The 20,364-nt window shown below is 34.4% G+C and overlaps 3 protein-coding genes across 3 annotated transcripts; 2 read left to right on the top strand and 1 right to left on the bottom strand.

Moving 5' to 3' along the window:
* Positions 1-1,874: 1,874 nt before the first annotated feature.
* On the top strand, positions 1,875-6,020 carry LOC114385169 (65-kDa microtubule-associated protein 1-like). Its single transcript, XM_028345173.1, has 10 exons — positions 1,875-2,072; positions 2,696-2,789; positions 2,889-3,092; positions 3,175-3,426; positions 3,549-3,764; positions 4,024-4,179; positions 4,261-4,572; positions 4,933-5,020; positions 5,150-5,298; positions 5,505-6,020. Coding segments are annotated over exons 1-10 (1,773 nt in total). The 5' UTR covers positions 1,875-2,070; the 3' UTR covers positions 5,805-6,020.
* A 1,915-nt stretch (positions 6,021-7,935) lies between these two features.
* On the top strand, positions 7,936-10,942 carry LOC114384969 (protein HOMOLOG OF MAMMALIAN LYST-INTERACTING PROTEIN 5-like). The gene is made up of 6 exons (XM_028344840.1): positions 7,936-8,143; positions 8,279-8,379; positions 8,713-8,822; positions 9,125-9,200; positions 9,360-9,500; positions 9,613-10,942. Exons 1-6 carry the CDS (start codon positions 8,050-8,052, stop codon positions 10,552-10,554), a joined length of 1,464 nt encoding a protein of 487 aa, XP_028200641.1. The 5' UTR covers positions 7,936-8,049; the 3' UTR covers positions 10,555-10,942.
* Positions 10,943-14,928: 3,986 nt separating this feature from the next.
* LOC114384238 (indole-3-acetate O-methyltransferase 1-like) lies at positions 14,929-19,464 on the bottom strand. The gene is made up of 4 exons (XM_028343894.1): positions 19,260-19,464; positions 18,652-19,071; positions 16,557-16,832; positions 14,929-15,683 (listed from the first exon to the last, which is right to left on the bottom strand). The coding sequence occupies exons 1-4, from the start codon at positions 19,368-19,370 to the stop codon at positions 15,315-15,317; spliced, it is 1,176 nt and encodes a 391-aa protein (XP_028199695.1). The 5' UTR covers positions 19,371-19,464; the 3' UTR covers positions 14,929-15,314.
* Between the last annotated feature and the right edge of the window lie 900 nt (positions 19,465-20,364).

The following is a 20,364-nucleotide window of genomic DNA, read 5'->3' as shown; positions in this document are numbered from 1 at the left end:
CCTGCCCTTAAGTTTTATAACGGTATTGGCCTTTATTGCACTCCATGGACGTATCCTAGCCTGCAATTCCACCTTCTTATGCTTTGACTACCCATCCTCACACATCCAACATATGGTTTCAAAATCCCTAAAAAAAAAATGGTTTCAAAACAAATCAATAGATAATTATTGCAGGTAGAGTATCAAAGAAGATTGAGGCTAGTGGGGGAGATAAGTCTTTCATAAAATGATTAATCAATGTTTTATTTTAAAAAAAATTATATTTAATATTTGATCTTGTCTTGAAATTAATTATGCTTACATTTTTATAGTCTCTAATTTGATTGTTTGCAAAAAAATTTTTTATCAATTCCATTCTGTTTTCTATGGTTTTCTAACTATTTTATTGCCTTTGATAGTAATTTTTACAAGCATATCATATTATTTTTTCTTTTTTATTTCTCACCGATGACATTGAAGTCATAACCCAAGTAAGTTGAATTGCAGCTCAATGCTTACCCCCCCACAACTGGTGCTGTGACATGAGCATGGCGCAATACTTAGTTGCCTTGTAATGTGATAAAATGGCTATTTGAGGTACTCATTTGCTTTTCCGTAAACAACTTACACTGTACTTAGAAGTGAATGATGGATTCTTTTGGTAACGTGTTTAGGTGGATGAAGATAAACGATTTCTCTCTTGTTTAAGCCTGTGTTTGTTTTTCTGTTGGGAATATCCCAAACAGACGTTTTCCTAACTTTAGAAATAGTTTTTTTCTCACAACACAGAATATGAGAGGCCGCACTTTTTGACTTCAGCCGGCATATGCAAATACACACTTTGATTTTGGCAGTTATAAGAAGGTACTATGTTATTAATATGAAAAAGTATCAAAAGATAGTAGTAATAAATTGAGAAAGGTTATCTAGTATACTTGATGCATTGGTTAAAAAATTAAAATAATAAATTTTTATTAAAATTATAATACATAAAATTGTATTATTTATATGTTTTTTTTATATATTTTCCTATGATTTTTATAAAAAAAAATATTTTTCCTTTTAGTTTTCTAACCAATATTTTAACAACACTCATTAATAAGACTTTAATAAATTACAGTAAGATAATGATTATAAATAAAAATAATAGTAATTAAAATTAAATTAGTGTAAGTTTTTAAACATTATCTTTCAATCTCATATTATCATACTAACTTGTGGCTTTGGATCTTATTAATCATGATCAACCTCCTTGGCATTCTTATGCTGCTTTGATAAACTCAATTAAATCTTTCAAGAATAGACTTTGGGTCCTAAGTTTTAACCATGTCTATCGAGAAGAGGAGCAATATTGCGTAGATTGATTAGCTCATATGGGATCAGCATCATCATCAGATATATTCACTGTTTTAGATTCTTCTCCTCATCCATTGACAGCTTTCTTGTTAGCTGATGCTATGAGAGTTTCTTTTTCTAGGCTTTAGTTCTGTTTGTATGAAGGATTTATTATTTCTTATAATAACTATCCTTAAAAATATATAGACTGCATAAAAATCTTAATACCGACAACAGATAAAAGTTAAATACTAATAATTATCTATAAATTTTCCATGGATACACAACTTTTTTAATTGAGAGTAAATTTAAATCTTAAATAAAATACATATGAGACAGACAGAGAGTGAAAGTCAAAATATTTATGGTTAGATTTGAAAAAAATGGAGAGTGAGGGAGACTAGACACAGTGTCATGATCGTAAATAAGGGGGAAGAGTTGGGGCAAGAAACGAATTGACTTGGAAGAGATAGTCATTGTGGGTCCATTTTGTTTTCCTACACTAACACTGTACTCTGTGTCTTTCTAATAATCTCATCATCTAATCTTATTCTTATGACCCCATTATTATATCCACACTCTACACAACACAACAAAACCTCACTCTCTCTTTCACGAACTCACGCTCTGTTTCAGATCTGAAGCCACATAACCCTAACCATCAAACGGTACGCATTCTTCTCTCCAGCGATCCTTCTTCTTCTTCGTCTGATCTCCGCATTCCCCTAGATCTGCTTCTTCCTCATTGCTCTGTGAATGCAAGTGAGCTCCGTCTCAACTTCTTGTTTTACGCTGCGTTTCTCTCTTTCTTTCGTCTATTCTTTTCAAGCTTCGTTCTTTTCTTAAGCTTCACTGTGAACATTTCCCTTTTTCTCTCTCGATAATCGCATTTTCTTGCTACTTGTTGCTGATCATTGGGTTATTGTAGCTTCCGTTTCGTCGACTCATTTCATTCTGTTGTGATCGTTAGCTTAATTAGCTTACCCTGCATTGGATTATGATCATGTCATATGTAATCAACAAAATTCGACTTCTCTACAGATGCAATTAAAAAACTTTTTACTTTTTAACAATAATTAATTAATTATTATTGTTATTAATATTAAGATTTTTTTTTTTTGGCTTATCTATTCAAAGATCCTTATTTGAATTCGTTATGTTAGTTTAGCTGTTGGGATGGGTAATTTTGGGTTACCGGAATTCAACATTTACCCACGATGGATAACGGCTTTGCATTTAATTATGCTTTAATTGCATTTGCATTGTCTTATAGCAGATGTCTTCTACTTTCTTGATCTTCGTAGAAGAGAAGAAATGTTTCTCTGTGCGTTTGGTGGAAGCAGAAAGAATTTTCAAGTCATTTTTATATTTTGAGGTGCAGGCTAGGTGTCGCTGGGACTTCAATGGCAGTGACTGAAGCTCAGAATCCTCTTCTTGGAGAAAACACATGTGGTTCCTTGTTAAAAAAGCTTCAGGTAACTAACTTCATTCAGCTTTTCATCTGTGTCACTTAAGATGCGAATGCTCTACAGAATAATGGGATAAATTAATTACATTTTCTTTATTCGCTGTAGGAAATATGGGATGAGGTTGGTGAGAGCGACGAGCAACGAGACAAGATGCTTCTTCAGTTAGAGCAGGAGTGCTTGGATGTGTACAAGAGAAAGGTTGAGCAGGCTGCCAAGTCAAGGGCGCAGCTACTTCAAGCTCTGTCTGATGCTAAGCTTGAGCTTTCCACTCTTCTATCAGCACTTGGAGAAAAGAGCTTTGCTGGAATTGTTAGTAACTACTTGACTATGTCTTATATTGTTAGTAAAGTGGCAAACTAATTTCCTATGCGTATTTTTTATTCTTTCACAGCCTGAGAATACTTCTGGAACTATCAAAGAACAGCTTGCAGCTATAGCACCAGTACTTGAACAGTTATGGCAACAAAAGGAAGAAAGAATTAAGGAGTTCTCGGATGTACAGTCACAGATCCAACAAATATGTGGAGAGATAGCTGGAAACTTGAACCTTAATGATGTTTCACCTGCAGTTGATGAGTCTGACCTGTCCCTGAAGAAGTTGGATGAATATCAATCTGAGCTCCAAGAACTTCAAAAGGAAAAGGTAATTCTGTTATAATGTTCAATAATGAGTCAGTTCAGTTTGTCACTACTTTGGAAAATTCCTTTTGATTTCATTTACTAAACAGCTCATTGAGAGTTTTGTTGCATTGCCTTGTTTGGCAGAGTGAGAGGTTGCACAAGGTTCTTGAATTTGTGAGTACTGTGCATGATCTATGTGCTGTCCTTGGTATGGACTTCTTCAGTACTGCAACTGAGGTTCATCCAAGTCTAAATGACTCTACTGGTGTTCAATCAAAGAGCATAAGTAATGACACCCTAGCAAGGCTGGCTAAGACCGTCTTAACGCTGAAAGAAGATAAAAAACAGAGGCTGCACAAGGTAATGCATTTAGAAGATTTCTTCTCCTTAATTTTTATTTATGCAATAGCTGTTAACTGTATAAGCTCTCAAATGTTAGGAATTTTAATATACTGTGGTTTTTGTCTTGCTAATCGTGTGTATGTTTTCAAGAAATCACCATCAATTCTGACTTTGACATCCCAGAGTGATATTACCTACTAAATGTTTTGCATTCATTACTTGCTTGACTTTTAATCTAATACCATTTTCTTTACTTTGACATGGATATATCATGCAGCTCCAAGAATTAGCTTCTCAGTTGATTGATCTTTGGAATCTAATGGATACTCATCCCGAGGAAAGGAGACTATTTGACCATGTTACCTGTAATATGTCAGCTTCTGTTGATGAAGTCACTGTTCCTGGTGCCCTTGCTCTGGATCTGATTGAGCAGGTACTAAAGAACTTCTGAAATTTACAGATTCGAGCTCCAAGTATGATATTAACTTCTTTTTCTTTTTATTTGATAATAAAGGCTGAAGTGGAAGTTGAGAGACTTGATCAGCTGAAAGCCAGCAGGATGAAGGAAATTGCTTTCAAGAAGCAAGCAGAGCTCGAAGAGATATTTGCCCGTGCTCATATAGAAGTAGATCCAGATGCTGCCCGGGAGAAGATTATGGCATTGATTGATTCAGGAAATATTGAACCAACTGAATTACTGGCTGACATGGACAATCAGATAGCAAAAGCAAAAGAAGAAGCTTTAAGCCGAAAAGATATATTGGACAAGGTTGAGAAATGGATGTCAGCATGTGAAGAAGAGAGTTGGCTTGAAGACTATAACCGGGTACTTAAAATCTCGCTTCGGCTTTATTTCTCTTTCTTAGTTTGAATAATTGGTTGTGCACAGCCGTGGATAGAGAGGTGAAGTAGTAGTATTATGATCAGAACATTTACTATCATGTTAACAAAAATTGTAAATCCTTTAACCAGAGTTAATCTGTATCCATCTTTATTATATAGTCTGCTAGTTATCACTTTAAGTGATTTGTTATTTGACAAGATGATTGAAATGTTTCTTGCCCTGTTTCTGGAAATATTTAGATTTTTAGCATTAGCTTTGCTGCAAGTTATGATCTTTAAATAGTTGCCTAATCCTCCTCGTTTGGATTATAATGTTACACTCTGACACAACCTTGTAAAACAGGATGAGAACAGGTATAATGCAAGCAGAGGTGCACACATAAACCTCAAACGTGCAGAGAAAGCACGGATAATGGTCAACAAAATTCCAGGTATTTGTTAAATGAGATTACAATCACCATCAGATACTGTTATTATTAATTCAATCTGCTGGCAGTGTAATCAAAACAAGATGATGCCACATTATTGGAATAATTTTGTTTCTGTTGGTGAAAATGCAGCTTTGGTTGATACATTGGTTGCTAAAACTCGTGCATGGGAAGAAGATCATGGTATGTCATTTACATATGATGGCGTTCCTCTTCTTGCCATGTTAGATGAATATGCCATGCTCAGACATGAGCGGGAAGAGGAAAAACGGAGGATGAGGGTAAGTTTCACTAATAAGATGATTAGGATTTAGGATTACTCGTTTTCAGCTTGATTTGAGCACTTGCTAATAATAATAAGACCACAACTCTGAGGAAATTAAAGCTATCAGCGTGGCCTATTTCAGTTCTGTTCACTACTATTCTATATTTGTTATACATACTGTGGTACTGAGAGGTCATAAAATATGGACTTTACACTTTGTAGGATCAGAAAAAGCATCACGAGCAGCGAAACACGGAACAAGAAACCATCTTTGGTTCAAGACCCAGCCCTGCTAGGCCAGTTAGTTCCAGTAAGTCAGGAGGTCCTCGTGCTAACGGAGGAGCCAATGCTACTCCTAACCGACGGCTATCGCTTAATGCACATCAAAATGGAAACAGGTCCACATCAAAAGATGGAAAAAGGGAAAACAGACTATCTGCTCCCGTGAATTATGTGGCCATATCAAAAGAAGATGCTGCTTCCCATGTTTCTGGTACTGAACCCATCCCGGCATCACCCTAATAACGAGATCTTCATTTTCAACCCTATAATTTCATCTTTGTAGCATTGTCAAATTACTAGTTACTGCTTTAGGAATTATAATATGGGAGTGACAAGTAATTAGAGAGATACTGTTCTGAGCTGTGTATGTTCAATTTGCCATTTGGAGGTTTTCTGAATACATATGCCCTATAATATGAAAATATACAGTCTTCAGTGCTAGTCTTGCCTTTTTCCAAACCCTAGCTTCTATTCGTTGGTTTGGTTCACTTTCCGTGTGTTTGAAATGGTGTTACATACTCTTAAAAAAATGATGTTACATATGCAAGTCTACCCTGCAATTTCACGTCAAAGAATGGAAAAAATGCCAGTAGCAACAAATAGTTGCCTCACGCTGTCCGGCTTTATGCTGTCAAATGCAAATTTCCGAACACACAATTTCTCCTTGTGAGATGTTTCAGTTTCAGCATCATGTCCTTGGCAATTGGGTTTTCATAAAATATTTAAGTCACGGTGCAAGCAATAAAATGGTCCAAATCACGTAGTATTATTCAAGCATGGGGTATTATTAATCAAATGTTACTTATAATTCAAGTCGTATAAAATTAATTAACTACAAAATTGAAAAGGGTATAAAGGGTTTTTCTCTTAGAAACTCCATGGTATCTTTCATATGTGACAATTTTGCTCGAGATTGATAGAATTATTATAAATAATTAAAGATAGAATTATTATAAATAATAAAATTCTTTAATTGAGTATTAAATGGGGAATGCTAATGATTCAAACTCAAGATCGATAGTTAATATGAGACAATTTTGTACTAGTTAAACCATTTTCTTGGTGATGAGATTTGGCTATTTAGAGTTTTGAATGATGTGCAAAGTTCAATTGACGATACAAAATAATCTTTGTAACAGTCATTATTTTTGCTTACCTGCTTAATGCATTGAAAATGGAAGGGTTGATACTAAGATACTTGTATCTGCATTCTTGCCCGTCAAAATTTGTTCGTATTGCCTGTATCTAAATCCTAAATACCATTCTCGTTAAGTAGGTAATTACTTATCAATCAAGAGTAATTTTTGTACTACCCATTGGGAATCATCAACATATTAGTGGTATTTGAACTTATTTTACTTATACTTTAAAACCTCTAAAACATTTAATAACAGTTTAGTTTGTATGGATGGTATGTTTATTTTATTTTTTTTGGATTTTGTTTTTATCTTTGTACCGGTTAAACTTAGTTTTGGTCTTGTACATTTAAATTGATTAGCCCTTCAACTTTGGAAAATATATAAATTAATACTAAATGTTAAATTTAAACAAGAGGAATTAAATTTTCATATGTTTTAAAGTTGAAGGAATAAATTCATCAAGTATAAAGACTAAAATAAAATTTAACTAAGAGTACAGTGATTAAAATATATGTTTCTCATTTTTATTATTATTGAACAAGTAAAAAACCTTTTCAAACATGTCAATGATTAAATAATAATATAATTTTTTTATTGTTAATGCATAAATTATTTTAATTTTCCTCTTAATACTAACTCCTAAATAATCCAATTAAACCTTTATTCGTAAAATGTTCTTGTCCTTTCTAGCCCCTAAATTTATTTATTGAGTTCCATTCATTTGTATTTGAAGAAGTTTCATCTATTTTTCTCATATTCTAGTAGCTGAAGCATATAGTCTATGAAGATCTAATTACTTGAAGACTAATACTAGACACTCTCTATCTACACTTTCTTTTTAAGATTTTCTTTATAATTTGTTAGAATGTATTAGAAATCAACATTTTTTGATAAGTTTTATTTATCATTTAATATTTTTTTCTCATAATTTATATTAAATGATAAGTAAAATATATTAAAATTAATGATTTTTAATAAATTCTAACCCAAAGAGTATTTGAGAAAGAATGTCAAAATTCATTAAATTAAATTGTATGCTTCTAAAAGTCATCCTTTTCATCAATGATCTTGCAAATGATTAAATTGATAATTTAAAATAAAAAATAGCAGGAACATATGAATTGATTATTTTTAAATATAGCATAATATATTAATTTATAATATCTTATTCAGTTTTAAATTATCACAGCAATTTTAAATTTCTTAGCTGAGAAGTTTTTTTTTTCTTCTTAATAGTTGCTTTGGCAGGGAAAGACGGTCGAAGGCATAAGCTTGGAATAAAGCCAACAAACGACGTCGTGTGGTTTCCAATACCTTCTACGTTTTGAATTTTTGCGAGAATTGAGATGGCGAACGAGAACGAACCCGCGAAGCTGCTGTTACCATACCTTCAACGCGCCGATGAGTTGCAAAAGCACGAACCACTCGTCGCTTATTACTGTAATTCTGTCTTTTATTTTGATTTTAGATCGATACCTATTTTTCATTATTGCAATTTTTGTTGTTTCACTGATCTGAAATGCGCTAATCGTTGTTATAAATTATCATGATGAAGTATTTTTTTGGTAAAATTAGGTCGATTATATGCTATGGAACGGGGGCTGAAGATTCCGCAAAGTGAGCGCACGAAGACCACTAATGCTCTTCTGGTTTCGCTCATGAAGCAGCTTGAAAAGGTTCTAAATTAAACCTTGTTGTTTTTTTGTGCTGATTGTAATCACAATTAACTGAAACTCAAAGGTGATCCGCAAATAAATAAATATAAAAGTGATTTTTAATTAATCCCTAACTTTGTGTTGTTTTTTGAAAATAAGAAGGGAATCTACTCTTGTTAAATGAAAGTGTCTGAATCTGAATAATAATGAATTAATGATACTATGGCATGTTTCAGTGGCAATCTGCAGTTTTCTTTCCTTTGAAAGATGTTAGTGGTTGGCATGTTTGATTGGGTATGATTATGGAATTTTTATTTACTCAATTGATGTATCCGAAATATGTTGTTTTTACAGGATAAAAAGTCAATCCAGTTGGGGCCTGAAGACAATTTATATCTCGAGGGATTTGCTTTGAATGTGTTTGGAAAAGCAGACAAGCAAGATCGTGCCGGAAGAGCAGATTTGTATTATAAAATAACTTTTTTTTTTTAATGCTAGCTTGAAATAAATAAATAAATAAGCCTTTAAGCTTGTATGCTGGTTCTGTTGCATCAGCTGTGATCCCTATGGTCTCAGTAAAGTTTACAAGGGATTTTTGTACCTTCTTGTTCCTTTGTCTTGAACAAGATAGTAGCTCACTCTCTTTACATACCGAGTATCTATTTTTTGCCAAACATTTTCTATATTCCCTTTGCATAACTATCTTGCTTGTAAGATTTTTTCATCTGTGATAAGTTTTTAACGTATATTCTTTGACACTTTGCAGGAATACAGCGAAAACATTTTATGCTGCCAGCATCTTTTTTGAGATTCTTAATCAATTTGGAGCAGTTCAGCCTGATGTGTGTATTTCATGCATTGAATTGAACCTTCCTTTTTTATGCATGTCTCATTGTATTTGCATGTTTTCCACAAAGCCTTTCTTATTTGGAAACAATTTGCAGCAGGAATACAACTTCCTGTAACTGTATGTTTAATGCTTTTTTGAGTTTCTTTTACAGCTGGAGCAGAAACAGAAATATGCAGTGTGGAAAGCAGCTGAAATAAGAAAAGCCTTGAAAGAAGGAAGGAAGCCCACTGCTGGACCCCCTGACGGTGATGAGGACCTCTCAGTTCCTTTGAGTTCTTCAAGTGATAGATATGTATGATTCAAAACTTAACCTGGTGTCTTCTGGGTTTGATCAGTTAGAAAAACATATAAATAAATTCACTAATAAATATAAACAATTAACATTGAGCTGTTGATTCTTGCAGGACCTTGGGACCACCGAAACTACTGTTTCCAGTCCTGGACCAGAATCTGATTCATCACATAGTTATCATAGCCCTGTCAACTACCAGAATCTGCCAAGCATTCAGCCTACTCCTAAATTTCATGATACTGTTAACGACCAACATTCTGCAGATATTCCACCATCTATGCCTTTTCATGACAGAGTAGATAATAACAAGCATTCTTCCGTTGTTTCTCCATCATCTCACTCTTACACACTTGGAGTTTATCCTTCCCAAGATTATCATTCTCCTCCACCTTCCCAAGACTATCATCCTCCTCCACCTTCCCAAGATTATCATTCTCCTCCACCTTCCCAAGACTATCACCATCCTCCACCTTCCCAAGACTATCATCATCCTCCACCTTCCCAAGATTATCATCCTCCTCCACCTTCCCAAGATTACCATCCTGCTCCACCTTCCCAAGATTACCATCCTCCACCTGCTAGATCAGAAAGTTCTTATCCCGAGCCCTACAACCATCAGCAATACTCACCAGAGAATTCACAGCATTTAGGTCCTAATTACCCTTCTCATGAAACTTCCTCTTTTTCTTATCCCCATTTTCAGTCTTATCCAAGTTTTACAGAAAGCAGCCTTCCCTCAGTCCCATCCAATTATACTTATTATCAAGGGTCAGATGCTTCATATTCTTCCCAGTCGGCTCCGCTAACTACAAACCATTCATCAAGTGCTCAACACAGTTCAGGCAGCAGAAATGGAACTGTCGTGGAACCTAAGCCAACTACTCAGACATACCAGTATGACAGTAGCTACCAACCAGCACCTGAAAAAATAGCAGAAGCACACAAGGCTGCAAGATTTGCTGTTGGGGCACTGGCATTTGATGATGTCTCAATTGCAGTAGACTACTTGAAGAAATCCCTTGAGTTGTTGACAAATCCATCAGCTGGTCAGTAAGATGTTATGTAAATTGAAATGTGGATTTCTATGGTTTTTCTACCTATTATTTGCATGTCTTGTTTTGTATATTACATACATCATGCATTTAAAGTGTGAAGAAATTTGGGGAAGATGAACGGAAATTGTAAAATCTGCTGGGACTGCGATCTTTCTTGTTTATCTGGTAGTTATTGAGATTGGCTTGTTTGTCAAGGAAATGTGATACATATAAGAGATGTCTGCTAGATAAATTTCAGTTGTCTGTCTGGGACAATTCTCTTTTTCTTTTTGTTTGGGTCTTGCACTCAAATTCAGGTTCGCGTTCATTAACCCATTGACCCTGAGGATTTGAATCTCAGCTGTGAAATTCCTTAGTACATCATAATTACTTGTTGCTTAAGTTCCATTTCAGAGATTAGTACAATTTGGTTTGGCATAAAAATCTATTACATTTTTAATGATTTTCTTAGAAGATAGTGATGAGTTTTGGCAGCTGTCTAGCCGGGCCACATTATATTCACAGAAATTGTCATGAAAACTAAATTGGAATAAGTTTGGTAGGTTTAACCATATCATACTTAAACTCCCGTTTCCTTTCAAGCAAGGAGCTGGAGTGTGGATTAAGTTAGGGTATTTGGGTTATCATCTGAAAAGATCCAACAGTTGAATCTTCTTATGGCTATTCCAAGAAATGTTATTCTGATCTGTTTTAACTTTTAACCTACCGTGATTTTGTCGTCACTGGGACATTGACAGAGACTTGACAAGAAACCCAAAAACCATCTTATCCTTCGAACTCCGATATCAGTCACAGTGAACCTTCAACGCTTGATCATCTTATTGAAACATTTAAACAAACAGATCCATAGAATGATTCCACACCTTAACTTGAATCTACCTTATTACTTAACTTTTTCATCCTTGAAATTTCTGTTGGGGAACATTGCTTAGAAACTGTTTCTGTGTCTGCATCTGCAAAAGAAAGCTGCAGCAAACCTAACAGAGAAACAAGTAATTTTATGGTCCTTGAAGCGTAGTTGCATTGCATTACATGAGGATCATTTATTTTGCCCTACTGGAATGAAAAGATTTTTGCCTTTGGGAAGTCCATTCAGTTATCGGACAACTATGCTGCTGCTTGTACGAGAAAATAGGCGCACGAAGCATAAGATCTATGGTGCAGTTTTTTTGAAAATAAATGTTGATTAAAATAACAGATGCTATATAGTGCGATTTTTTTTTACTACGAATCTCCTTGTTTAAATATAATTGGATAGATATTGAATTTTTTTTTTAAAAAAACTATGCTTTTGACTCAATTCAGGAGGATATAGTAATTGTATAGATAATCCGTGCGGTACGAATTTGCACAAATATTATTTTCCTTAAAATAATTTAAAAAATATAAAGGAAAGTTAAGCAGAAAACTCCTTTCGTGTGCTTGTTACGAAATCTATTCGTAACATTTAGTATTGGTCTTCAATACAAGTGGACCCAAGAGAAAAAGGAGTGGTCCAACGGTATAGTAAAGAAAAGCAACTAGACACAAGTAAGCATCTCACTCTCACCTCACATTGTTTTTCTTTTTGGGTCTTTTCCACTCTGAGGATGATAGCGTCGTTTACCTCTTCTGTAGGGCTTTGATTATTGTTTAGCGAAAAATGTATATTTTTTAAAAACAAATCTCCATGAAATTTTAATTATGAGTAATTTTTGAACACGGTAAAATGCAAGTCTGAATTTTCATGACTCCTCTAAAATGAGTTAGGGAAAAGTAAGTAATTTCAGTTGTTAATAATAAATTTCGCAGTTGATATTTCAACGCATTTAATTTGTTATGCGTGCACACATAATATCAACAGTTGATTTTTTTTATTTATCAACGACCGATATTACTTTATCTTCTAAGATGAGTTGTTTACTTTAAAAGAGACAAATCCAAAGCTCCAAGGACGAGATCTTAATTTTAAGTATTATCAAAATCTATGTAGCTGATTCAATGTTTATTAGGGGGGAAAATTGAGAGCCACACCCGTTATGTTGAATCTGTTACCGGTCCAAACCGTCCAATTGATAGTTAATTTGAACTACATTAGCATTAAAGTAATATGTTGCATGTCCTTCAATAAATGAATTTTAGTTAAAAGGTACTTTCTTGGTCGATTCATGTGATATGGCATAGGGACAACTTTATCTGCTCGTTGTGATGATAGAGGAACAGTTGAACACAAAGCGATCATATAATTGGAGTCTCAGGCTTTTGCTTCACTGTTTGTCAGTCTTGCAATTTTGTCTTCACTCCAACATAGTTTAGTTTAGGATGCTGTCTTCAACTTGGATATTCATTCATGAATATTGTTTTATAAATTCCTGCTCCAATGGTACTGCTAGCTTGATTTTAGGACTACCGTTTACAGGAGCAATTTGGTAGTTTGGTAGATGCAACCAAGGCAAATAGTTCTCAGCAGCAACGTTAACAGTGTTTCCTTCAAGTTAATAATGTCTTTATGTGTTTGATTGGGAAACCTTGTCTTCACCGCCAAACTAAATGTCACTGCCTAAGACTTATCCTGACAAATAAGCTAAGAATTTTGTCTTCATTTTCATCAGTCTCATATCAATTGTTGTGCAATGGAGGAGACAAACATCCAAAAAATTTATACCAATAGAACTTGAGCACACCACATAACTGAACTTACACCACATTTCAACTCAAAACCCTCATGTTTACGGGTCTTTCTATCACTTAAATGGTACTCAATCTTCCAATTTTTAACTAATGTAAGATTTCACCTCACATTTTGCTTCAACAAATATATACATTGAACGATCACTAGTACTCTCTAATATGTATGCATATAATTATAAATAAGTGGCTGAGATATTCAGAATTACTAGTTGTGGTCGTGATATTCTATTTATCAAAAGTGAAAAGAAGAAAAAAACTGCAAAAGGTTTTATTCATGCTTATTTAATCTGTAAAAGAGAAGTTAAGGTTATCCATTCATCAATTATGTTCCTTAGTTTTCTTGATATTAACAAAGGCATGGAGTGTAATATGCTTAACTTTACTCTTGGAGAATACGTCTTAGGTGTCCTATATAATAGACTTAGCAGTCTATACCACGATCCTTATTACCCTTCCCATTTCCAATTAAACAAACGGAATGGGAAGTAACTTTTCATTCTGTTGTTCTGAGGCTTATTTTCGGAGTCAAAGATTACCTAAGGAGGACTCAGGTTTTGTAAAGGCCAGTTCAGTAGTATGGATTGCCAAAAATATCAAGCAAACTTACTTTCTTAGGAAGAAGGGGATGCAAAAGAAGAAGAATAAAGAGGAGCAGCATCAGAAAAAGGGGAAGGAGCTTACATTAGAGGAGTGGCTTCTAAAATCACCAATTACGGAAAAGCATGGTAACTGCAACGGTGATCATTGTGATTTAAAGCATGGCTCTAACTGTGATTATCCCTCAGTAGCTAGAGAAAGTGTCTATTTTTCTGAATGGGGGGAATATAGTTTGTCTTTGGACCAACTCTCAAATGGTGATGATTATTCAGATTTGAAAGATGAAAAGTTTGATATAAAAGAAATGGGGTTTAATCCATTGACTAGAAGCCAAAGTAGTAAGGTGAAGAAAAGGGTGAGCTTTAGACTGCCAGAAGTGTCGGAGACTATCATTTTGTATCCATTAGAGATGGATTTTAATGAGTGCCAGTGCATTAATTAGTTTCTATCCTCAATATGTTTAATGTGAATTGTGAGTTTACTAGAATGATGTGTTTCTCTCCTATCGTTTTTGGAAAGTATGTGCTAGACATTTGGAGTGAAAGAATAACGGATCAAAATCTCAGACTTAGCTAAGAATTCGAATTAGTGATCCACCTACAATGTCATTGTGACTATTTGTAAGGTTCTAAACTGTCAAATAATATGTATATTGGTGTTTGAGCATTTCTTGCTTCCAGTTGGTTCCACTTTAAGGTGGTTTCGATATCAGATGCTTAGAGATACTAAGAACACTTTTCATACGCTGATAATATCCTATTTTGTTTTTTTTTTCTTCCCTGCTGTTTTCTGTTTGTTTTAATAGGATTGCTTTTCCTTCTTCTCTGCATTAATCATTTCTTTGGAGAAGTTTTCCCTTTGTTCCTATTAACTAAATATGTATATCAGGTTTGGTTCTTGGTCAGCAAATTTAGCAATACATGGTTGGCATGGCTCAATATAATGGTAGCAGCCAACTACTATTAAAAATGTTATAGGACAAGCCAGAAAAAGCCGTCTTTCAACCTTTAAATTATAACAGAACAGAATTAATCATTTATCTACCAATTAGATTTGCTAATGAAATACTAAAAAAAAAAGGTGTTCGATTGAGGAGGACAAGGAAGAAAGCAAAATGTGACTAAATCAAGTGGCATATCCAACAACCCAGCTTGTTAGGTACAAGTTCCATTCATACAACTCTCACAAGATATGGACACTATAATATGTATGCTATGTAGAGAGCAAAATTAGTTCAGATTCAAGGGAACACAAGTCAGAAAGCGCATAATGCGCAGCAAGTAACTAGAGTCAGCAATATGACACACAAACAACACGCAAAAGAGGGAGAAAAAACAGTAGGTTGGAAGTGTTTTCAACCTCTCTTTTCTCTTTCTTTTGTGTATTCTTTCTGACTCCTCCTATGCAGTAACACAACACACAAAGAAAAAAAGGGGTAGGGGTAGAGAAAAAGTCTTTGTCGTCTAGTTATCTTCAAGTGACCCTTTTTCTCTCAGTCTCTAATCATTTGAGCAAAAGAAAGTGATGCAACTATGTGAAAGAACTGTAGTTGCTCTAATAGTTCTTTGGCATGACTAGTGGCTCGACGTTCCACTCTTAGAAAAAGTTCCTCACTTAGTTTGTCACCAATGTGGGCATCAACAAGGACTCCAGACACAGTCCTGCAGCTGTTGGCTAGAGCCCTTCCTACTTCACTTGCATCATCTGGTTGGTTCACCACAAGTGGACTTCCTCCTTTGAATACCTCAAGCTTGTCTATGGCAAATGAACCATTAGCCTCAACCACCTCCTTGAAGTCTTGCAGGCTTGCTGCATAGACTGGAATGTTAAAATCGTCTCGTTTTTCTTGGCTAATCAATCCCTGAAATCAAGAATATGATTTACTATAAAATAACATGTTCATATCAATGCATAAAAGGATAGATAGTGAATTGGTCTTTAAACTAAATCAAGACTTCTGCTTTTGAAAAGGTAACATAAAAAAATAAATTCTCACATCAGTAATATATGACAATTTAGATCTACCATTCTATTAATAATGTATATATACTCAACTATAATGTGAAATTATCCTTATATCTATAGTGTTAAGTTGGTAAGTGAGATTTGCCATGACATATGTTTGTGTAACTGAAAATGTTCTAAAGTACTCAACACATCCTACTATGTAGGTGTCGTTATATTCTGTACTTCATTGATTACAGTTTTGGAATTTGGATGCGTAACATGGTAGAGGATGATTCTTATAAGTAGATGCCTTTGACCCTGTTCAAAGACATTGTTGGGTCCCATTGGCAATGATCATTGTATGAAAATTGATCAGATGAATGCATATCCATTTTGTCTATAGCTTTAAGACATGATGATCGATGTGATTCAGTGTTTGTTCTAAGCTCTTAAGATATCCAAAGCCTAATTGTTGGTCAACATTATGGACCACAAGACACTGCCAGCCGGCAATTAATTATTATTTATGCCGACATGATGATCAAGAAATGGACGGCTAGATCAATATAGGGGTGGCTAATCAACGGCTGGGACCAATTTATTTTAAACGTGGCCAGAGAAAACTCATGATAAGTTGTGGTGATGCCTACAACACTTGAGCATATTTGTCTTTTAATCTCTACAGTGTCTCAAACTTCTTTTTGGTCAGCCAATGGAAAATAGAGGCTATGTGCCACTGTTGACACAAGCAAGCATGCATAAAAATGTTTGTGATTATGATAATTACCTCTTGGACAAGATCATCCCAAGCATCCTGAAAATGGGTCCCAAAAAGAAGGCCAGCCCCACCTTGGTCTGTGGGGTCCACTGAAGTTCTGGCCAAGCAAACTAAGAACATGGACCCCTCTCTCTTCATCTCCACTGACCTTGCCCTCAGAAAGCCTGCCAAGTCTGTTTGGAATTGTTTCTTGTAGGCATTTGCTGTGCTCTCACCAGCCCCATGGATAAACACCCTTCCTTTGTTATATGCACTTGACCTCTTGTCCTCTACACTTTCTGGCACCTGCACCAAAGTAAATTATCGAAACAAAACTAAGAGTAAAAAGTGCATTATTTTTTTTTAAAGTCTGTATATTAATAATGCTCGAATCCAGTAACATCTTTATGAGTGACAAAGTTATCATCTTAATGTAACAATAAGCTACCTACTAATTGGTCATATCCAATTAACTAACATTCACCTTAGCAAATTCAAATCCATGCAGTTCTACTTGTTTTTTTGAAGTTGGGGTATCAGACTATCTCTTGGTTGGGAGTCCATAACTAATTTCTCAAAGTATTTAGATATGTTTAAGGAGTCAATCTCTTTCAAAGATATTTTTTTATATTCATTGGCATGGGATCAAGTCCTAACTATATATATATATATATAAAAGGAATAAAATTATCTTTTAACTATGTCACAGCATGTTGGTTAATGCAATTCTCGTTTAGGGTACAAAACACTGCACACTTTAATTGCAAGAAATCAGAATTTTGTATGATAAAGAGCATTATGTAACTGTGTGTGACCAATAAGCACCAAATAGTACACACTTTTACAGGGGGAATCCCAACTCCAATTGTGTCTCTTTTGGTGATCAAATTCTTTGTGCTGGCCCCATATATTATTGAAATTTAAGATGCATGAAAGTAGAAGAACATTGGGTGCTTAATGCATGCATTGAAAATTACTGTCCAAACACGTTACTTGTTTCCCTGAAACATGGTCCTTTTTTTCAACCCTGTAGACCATGGGTTTTCTGCATTCACTTTTTGACCATAAATTATGACTTAAGCTTCAAATTAATGATGACTTTACTATCTTATCCTCGGGAAGAGGCAAATATTCCTTTCATTTTGTCGTGGAGATAAACAGATTAGACGACAAAAACTACAGGAATAGAGAATCTTTTATTATTGATGGGTAGGTTAGGGAGTGAATTAAACGACTATGGCAATATATTGTTAACAAGAATTGCTTTAAAGGATTTATGAAATTAGTGTAATCGTGATCCACCAAAAGTTTCCAAGAAATGTGTGGTACCTTAAAGTTGGACTTCTAATTGAAAGGTTTATAAAGATCTTGGGCAAACAAATGATGAAAGATACACAAATGATATGAAATTAATTATGACTTTTCGTAATAATTTAACCACTTCAATTGCAAAGAGAAATAAACCAATTAATGAAAATTTTAGAAGTAAAAATGAAGGTATCCATTGAACTTACTCCCCCTCCCCATCACACACAAAAAAGAAGAAAAAACTGCTTAAAATAATTAACTCTTTAACTTGAGAATTTTTATTTTTAGAAACAATTACATAAAATATCACTTTATTTTTAATTTTAAATATTTATACAAGACAATTTTATTATGTTTGTTATTCTCTATACAAATGAAAATATTTAAAAATAAGAAAGAAAATTTAAATGAAGTGACAATTTGACAACTGTTTATTGAAAACATGAAAAAACAAAATCACAAACCAAAAGTCAGAGTTGATATTAACAATTAAAAAAATTATAAACAGAGATAAGAGTAAATTACACCATTCTTTGAAGTACAACCCTGTATTTTTAATTTTACATAACCCCCTTACAAGTTACAGGATATATATATCCATGGTATAATGTGTTTTCTTTAGTATAACAAAAGTGATAGTGTAATATATTTTAAATAAATAATAAAGGTACGTAACCCTGGAAAAATTAAAGACAAAAGAAGTATTTGTGAATTTGGAAGAAATAAGAGGGGATATCATGATCAGTGTAATTTATTCTAACAAGATTCTTGAAAAAAAAAATCCGAAAATAGTATGTACTAATAAATTAAGTCTTACCTGAGATAGCCAGTGCAAAGAGAAGGCTGAGTGAAAAACATCAACGGACCTTGCCGGAAAAAGCCTCCGGTAGAAGGAACCGGGAACTCCGGCGGCGAAGTAGGAGCGGTGGTTGTTGGCAGCGAGGCATTCCTCCATGCTAACGCCGTAGTTGGCGAGAGGAGGAAGGAGCTGGAATAGAGTGTTGAAGTCATTGCTGGGAAGGTCTGAGAAGAAAGCCGAGAACTCTGGTGGCTGCCACCCCAATGCCTCGTACCTTTTCATCATGTGCTTTATCATCACATCCACCACGTTTATGCTGTTGCTCCCACACGAACACCCCAAGTCAGCCACCACAAATGCCACCTCACGTCCCTCAACAACCTCAACTCTGTCTAGTGTCTCTCTCAGAAGATGAAGCATGGACCTCGCATGTATGGCCTGCAATATATAAGCTGGATTAGATCATTAAGAAAAAATCGACCCCTCTAAAATTAACATTGATAGAAAATAATGTATCATATGCATATTTTATGTACTGAACCAACAAACATGATATATATGGGGTACACTTACCCTATGCATATTATTATTATATGTATGTATGACTAAGACACAATGAATGGTACCTGTGCTTGGGAATTGTTGGCATAGCTGGCTTCTCCTTTACCTCCTTTCATGCTAAGCAACTTCTCCAGTTCCATATTGGATACAACAACATTGTCTCCCATCGGAGCCATATATATATGATCTTCAATAGCTGTGAGATGGATGAATGAAAGAGAAATTGTTGTATATGAAAGATAAGGACAAGAGAAAGAGTATTTGGAGGTTTGAGAGTTTGGAAAACTGAGAGGCTAGAGAGGTGATATATATAGACAAAGGGGGGGTAGCTACTTCTTTTTTTTCTATGTATTATGTTAACTACTAGATACAAATGGCAAGCAACCGGGCATTATTATTTTTGTTGGTGTTATCATTATAAAAAAAAAATAGTTAACTATACTACTCAATGTGAAAAGAAAAATAATAATACTAAAAAGAAATTTGAAAAAAGGTTAAAAGCTAGAGTGTGGGCCTCGTGTGCAATACGGAAGGCCCAAAACTGGCGCCGGATCTTTGTATTCATATAAGCTACATAGAGATATCGATTTTGTTTCTGACCAAAACCAAAAAATAAGAGTCTATATATATTTTGTTTTTTAGAGAAATAATATTGTATTCGCTTGTTGTAACAACTATTAATACCAATTCTTTTATAGAGAATATGCCGTAAGATTCGACAAAAGATTAAGGTTTCGATCATCTATAGCTATTTTTAATGGTAGAAGGATTTTTTATTTTTTTTGAAATAGGTAGAAGGATCTTAATCACACACTAAACACTATAGTTTATGAGCTATGAAGTTCACTGTGAGCAGACGATCTATATTCTGAATTAAAATTTATTATAGTGTGTATAAATGATACAAATATCTTATTGCATTAATTAATCCCTATATATTTGATATCAGAATGCCATAACGGTTATATTATCTGCAGAAAAAAAAGTACTAAATCATAAGACAGTAAGTGCTATGCAAAGTTTTCCATCATGGCCTTTTTCACTCTATATATGTATATATATAAAACATTGCTCGATGCATAATGATACAGCTAACTAAGCAGTTTAGATTAAAATATAATGTTAGATTATTGAGTAATGATACGTATTTTAAGGAATCAATTAACTATC

The sequence above is a fragment of the Glycine soja genome, chromosome 14, assembly GCF_004193775.1.
Source record: "Glycine soja cultivar W05 chromosome 14, ASM419377v2, whole genome shotgun sequence".
Classification (NCBI taxonomy): domain Eukaryota; kingdom Viridiplantae; phylum Streptophyta; class Magnoliopsida; order Fabales; family Fabaceae; genus Glycine; species Glycine soja.
This window is presented reverse-complemented; position numbering and strand designations above follow the sequence as displayed.

Excerpts from the sequence above, each read along its gene's own strand:
- LOC114385169 (XM_028345173.1), top strand. Across the intron at positions 4,180-4,260 it reads CTCTGGATCTGATTGAGCAG|GCTGAAGTGGAAGTTGAGAG; the intron begins GTACTAAAGAAC and ends TTGATAATAAAG. Across the intron at positions 4,573-4,932 it reads GGCTTGAAGACTATAACCGG|GATGAGAACAGGTATAATGC; the intron begins GTACTTAAAATC and ends CTTGTAAAACAG.
- LOC114384969 (XM_028344840.1), top strand. The coding sequence starts at position 8,050 with ATGGCGAACGAGAACGAACCCGCGAAGCTGCTGTTACCATACCTTCAA. Across the intron at positions 8,823-9,124 it reads CGTGCCGGAAGAGCAGATTT|GAATACAGCGAAAACATTTT; the intron begins GTATTATAAAAT and ends GACACTTTGCAG. Across the intron at positions 9,501-9,612 it reads GTTCTTCAAGTGATAGATAT|GACCTTGGGACCACCGAAAC; the intron begins GTATGATTCAAA and ends TGATTCTTGCAG.
- LOC114384238 (XM_028343894.1), bottom strand. The coding sequence starts at position 19,370 with ATGGCTCCGATGGGAGACAATGTTGTTGTATCCAATATGGAACTGGAG. Across the intron at positions 16,833-18,651 it reads CTTTGCACTGGCTATCTCAG|GTGCCAGAAAGTGTAGAGGA; the intron begins GTAAGACTTAAT and ends ACTTTGGTGCAG. Across the intron at positions 15,684-16,556 it reads GGGATGATCTTGTCCAAGAG|GGATTGATTAGCCAAGAAAA; the intron begins GTAATTATCATA and ends TCTTGATTTCAG.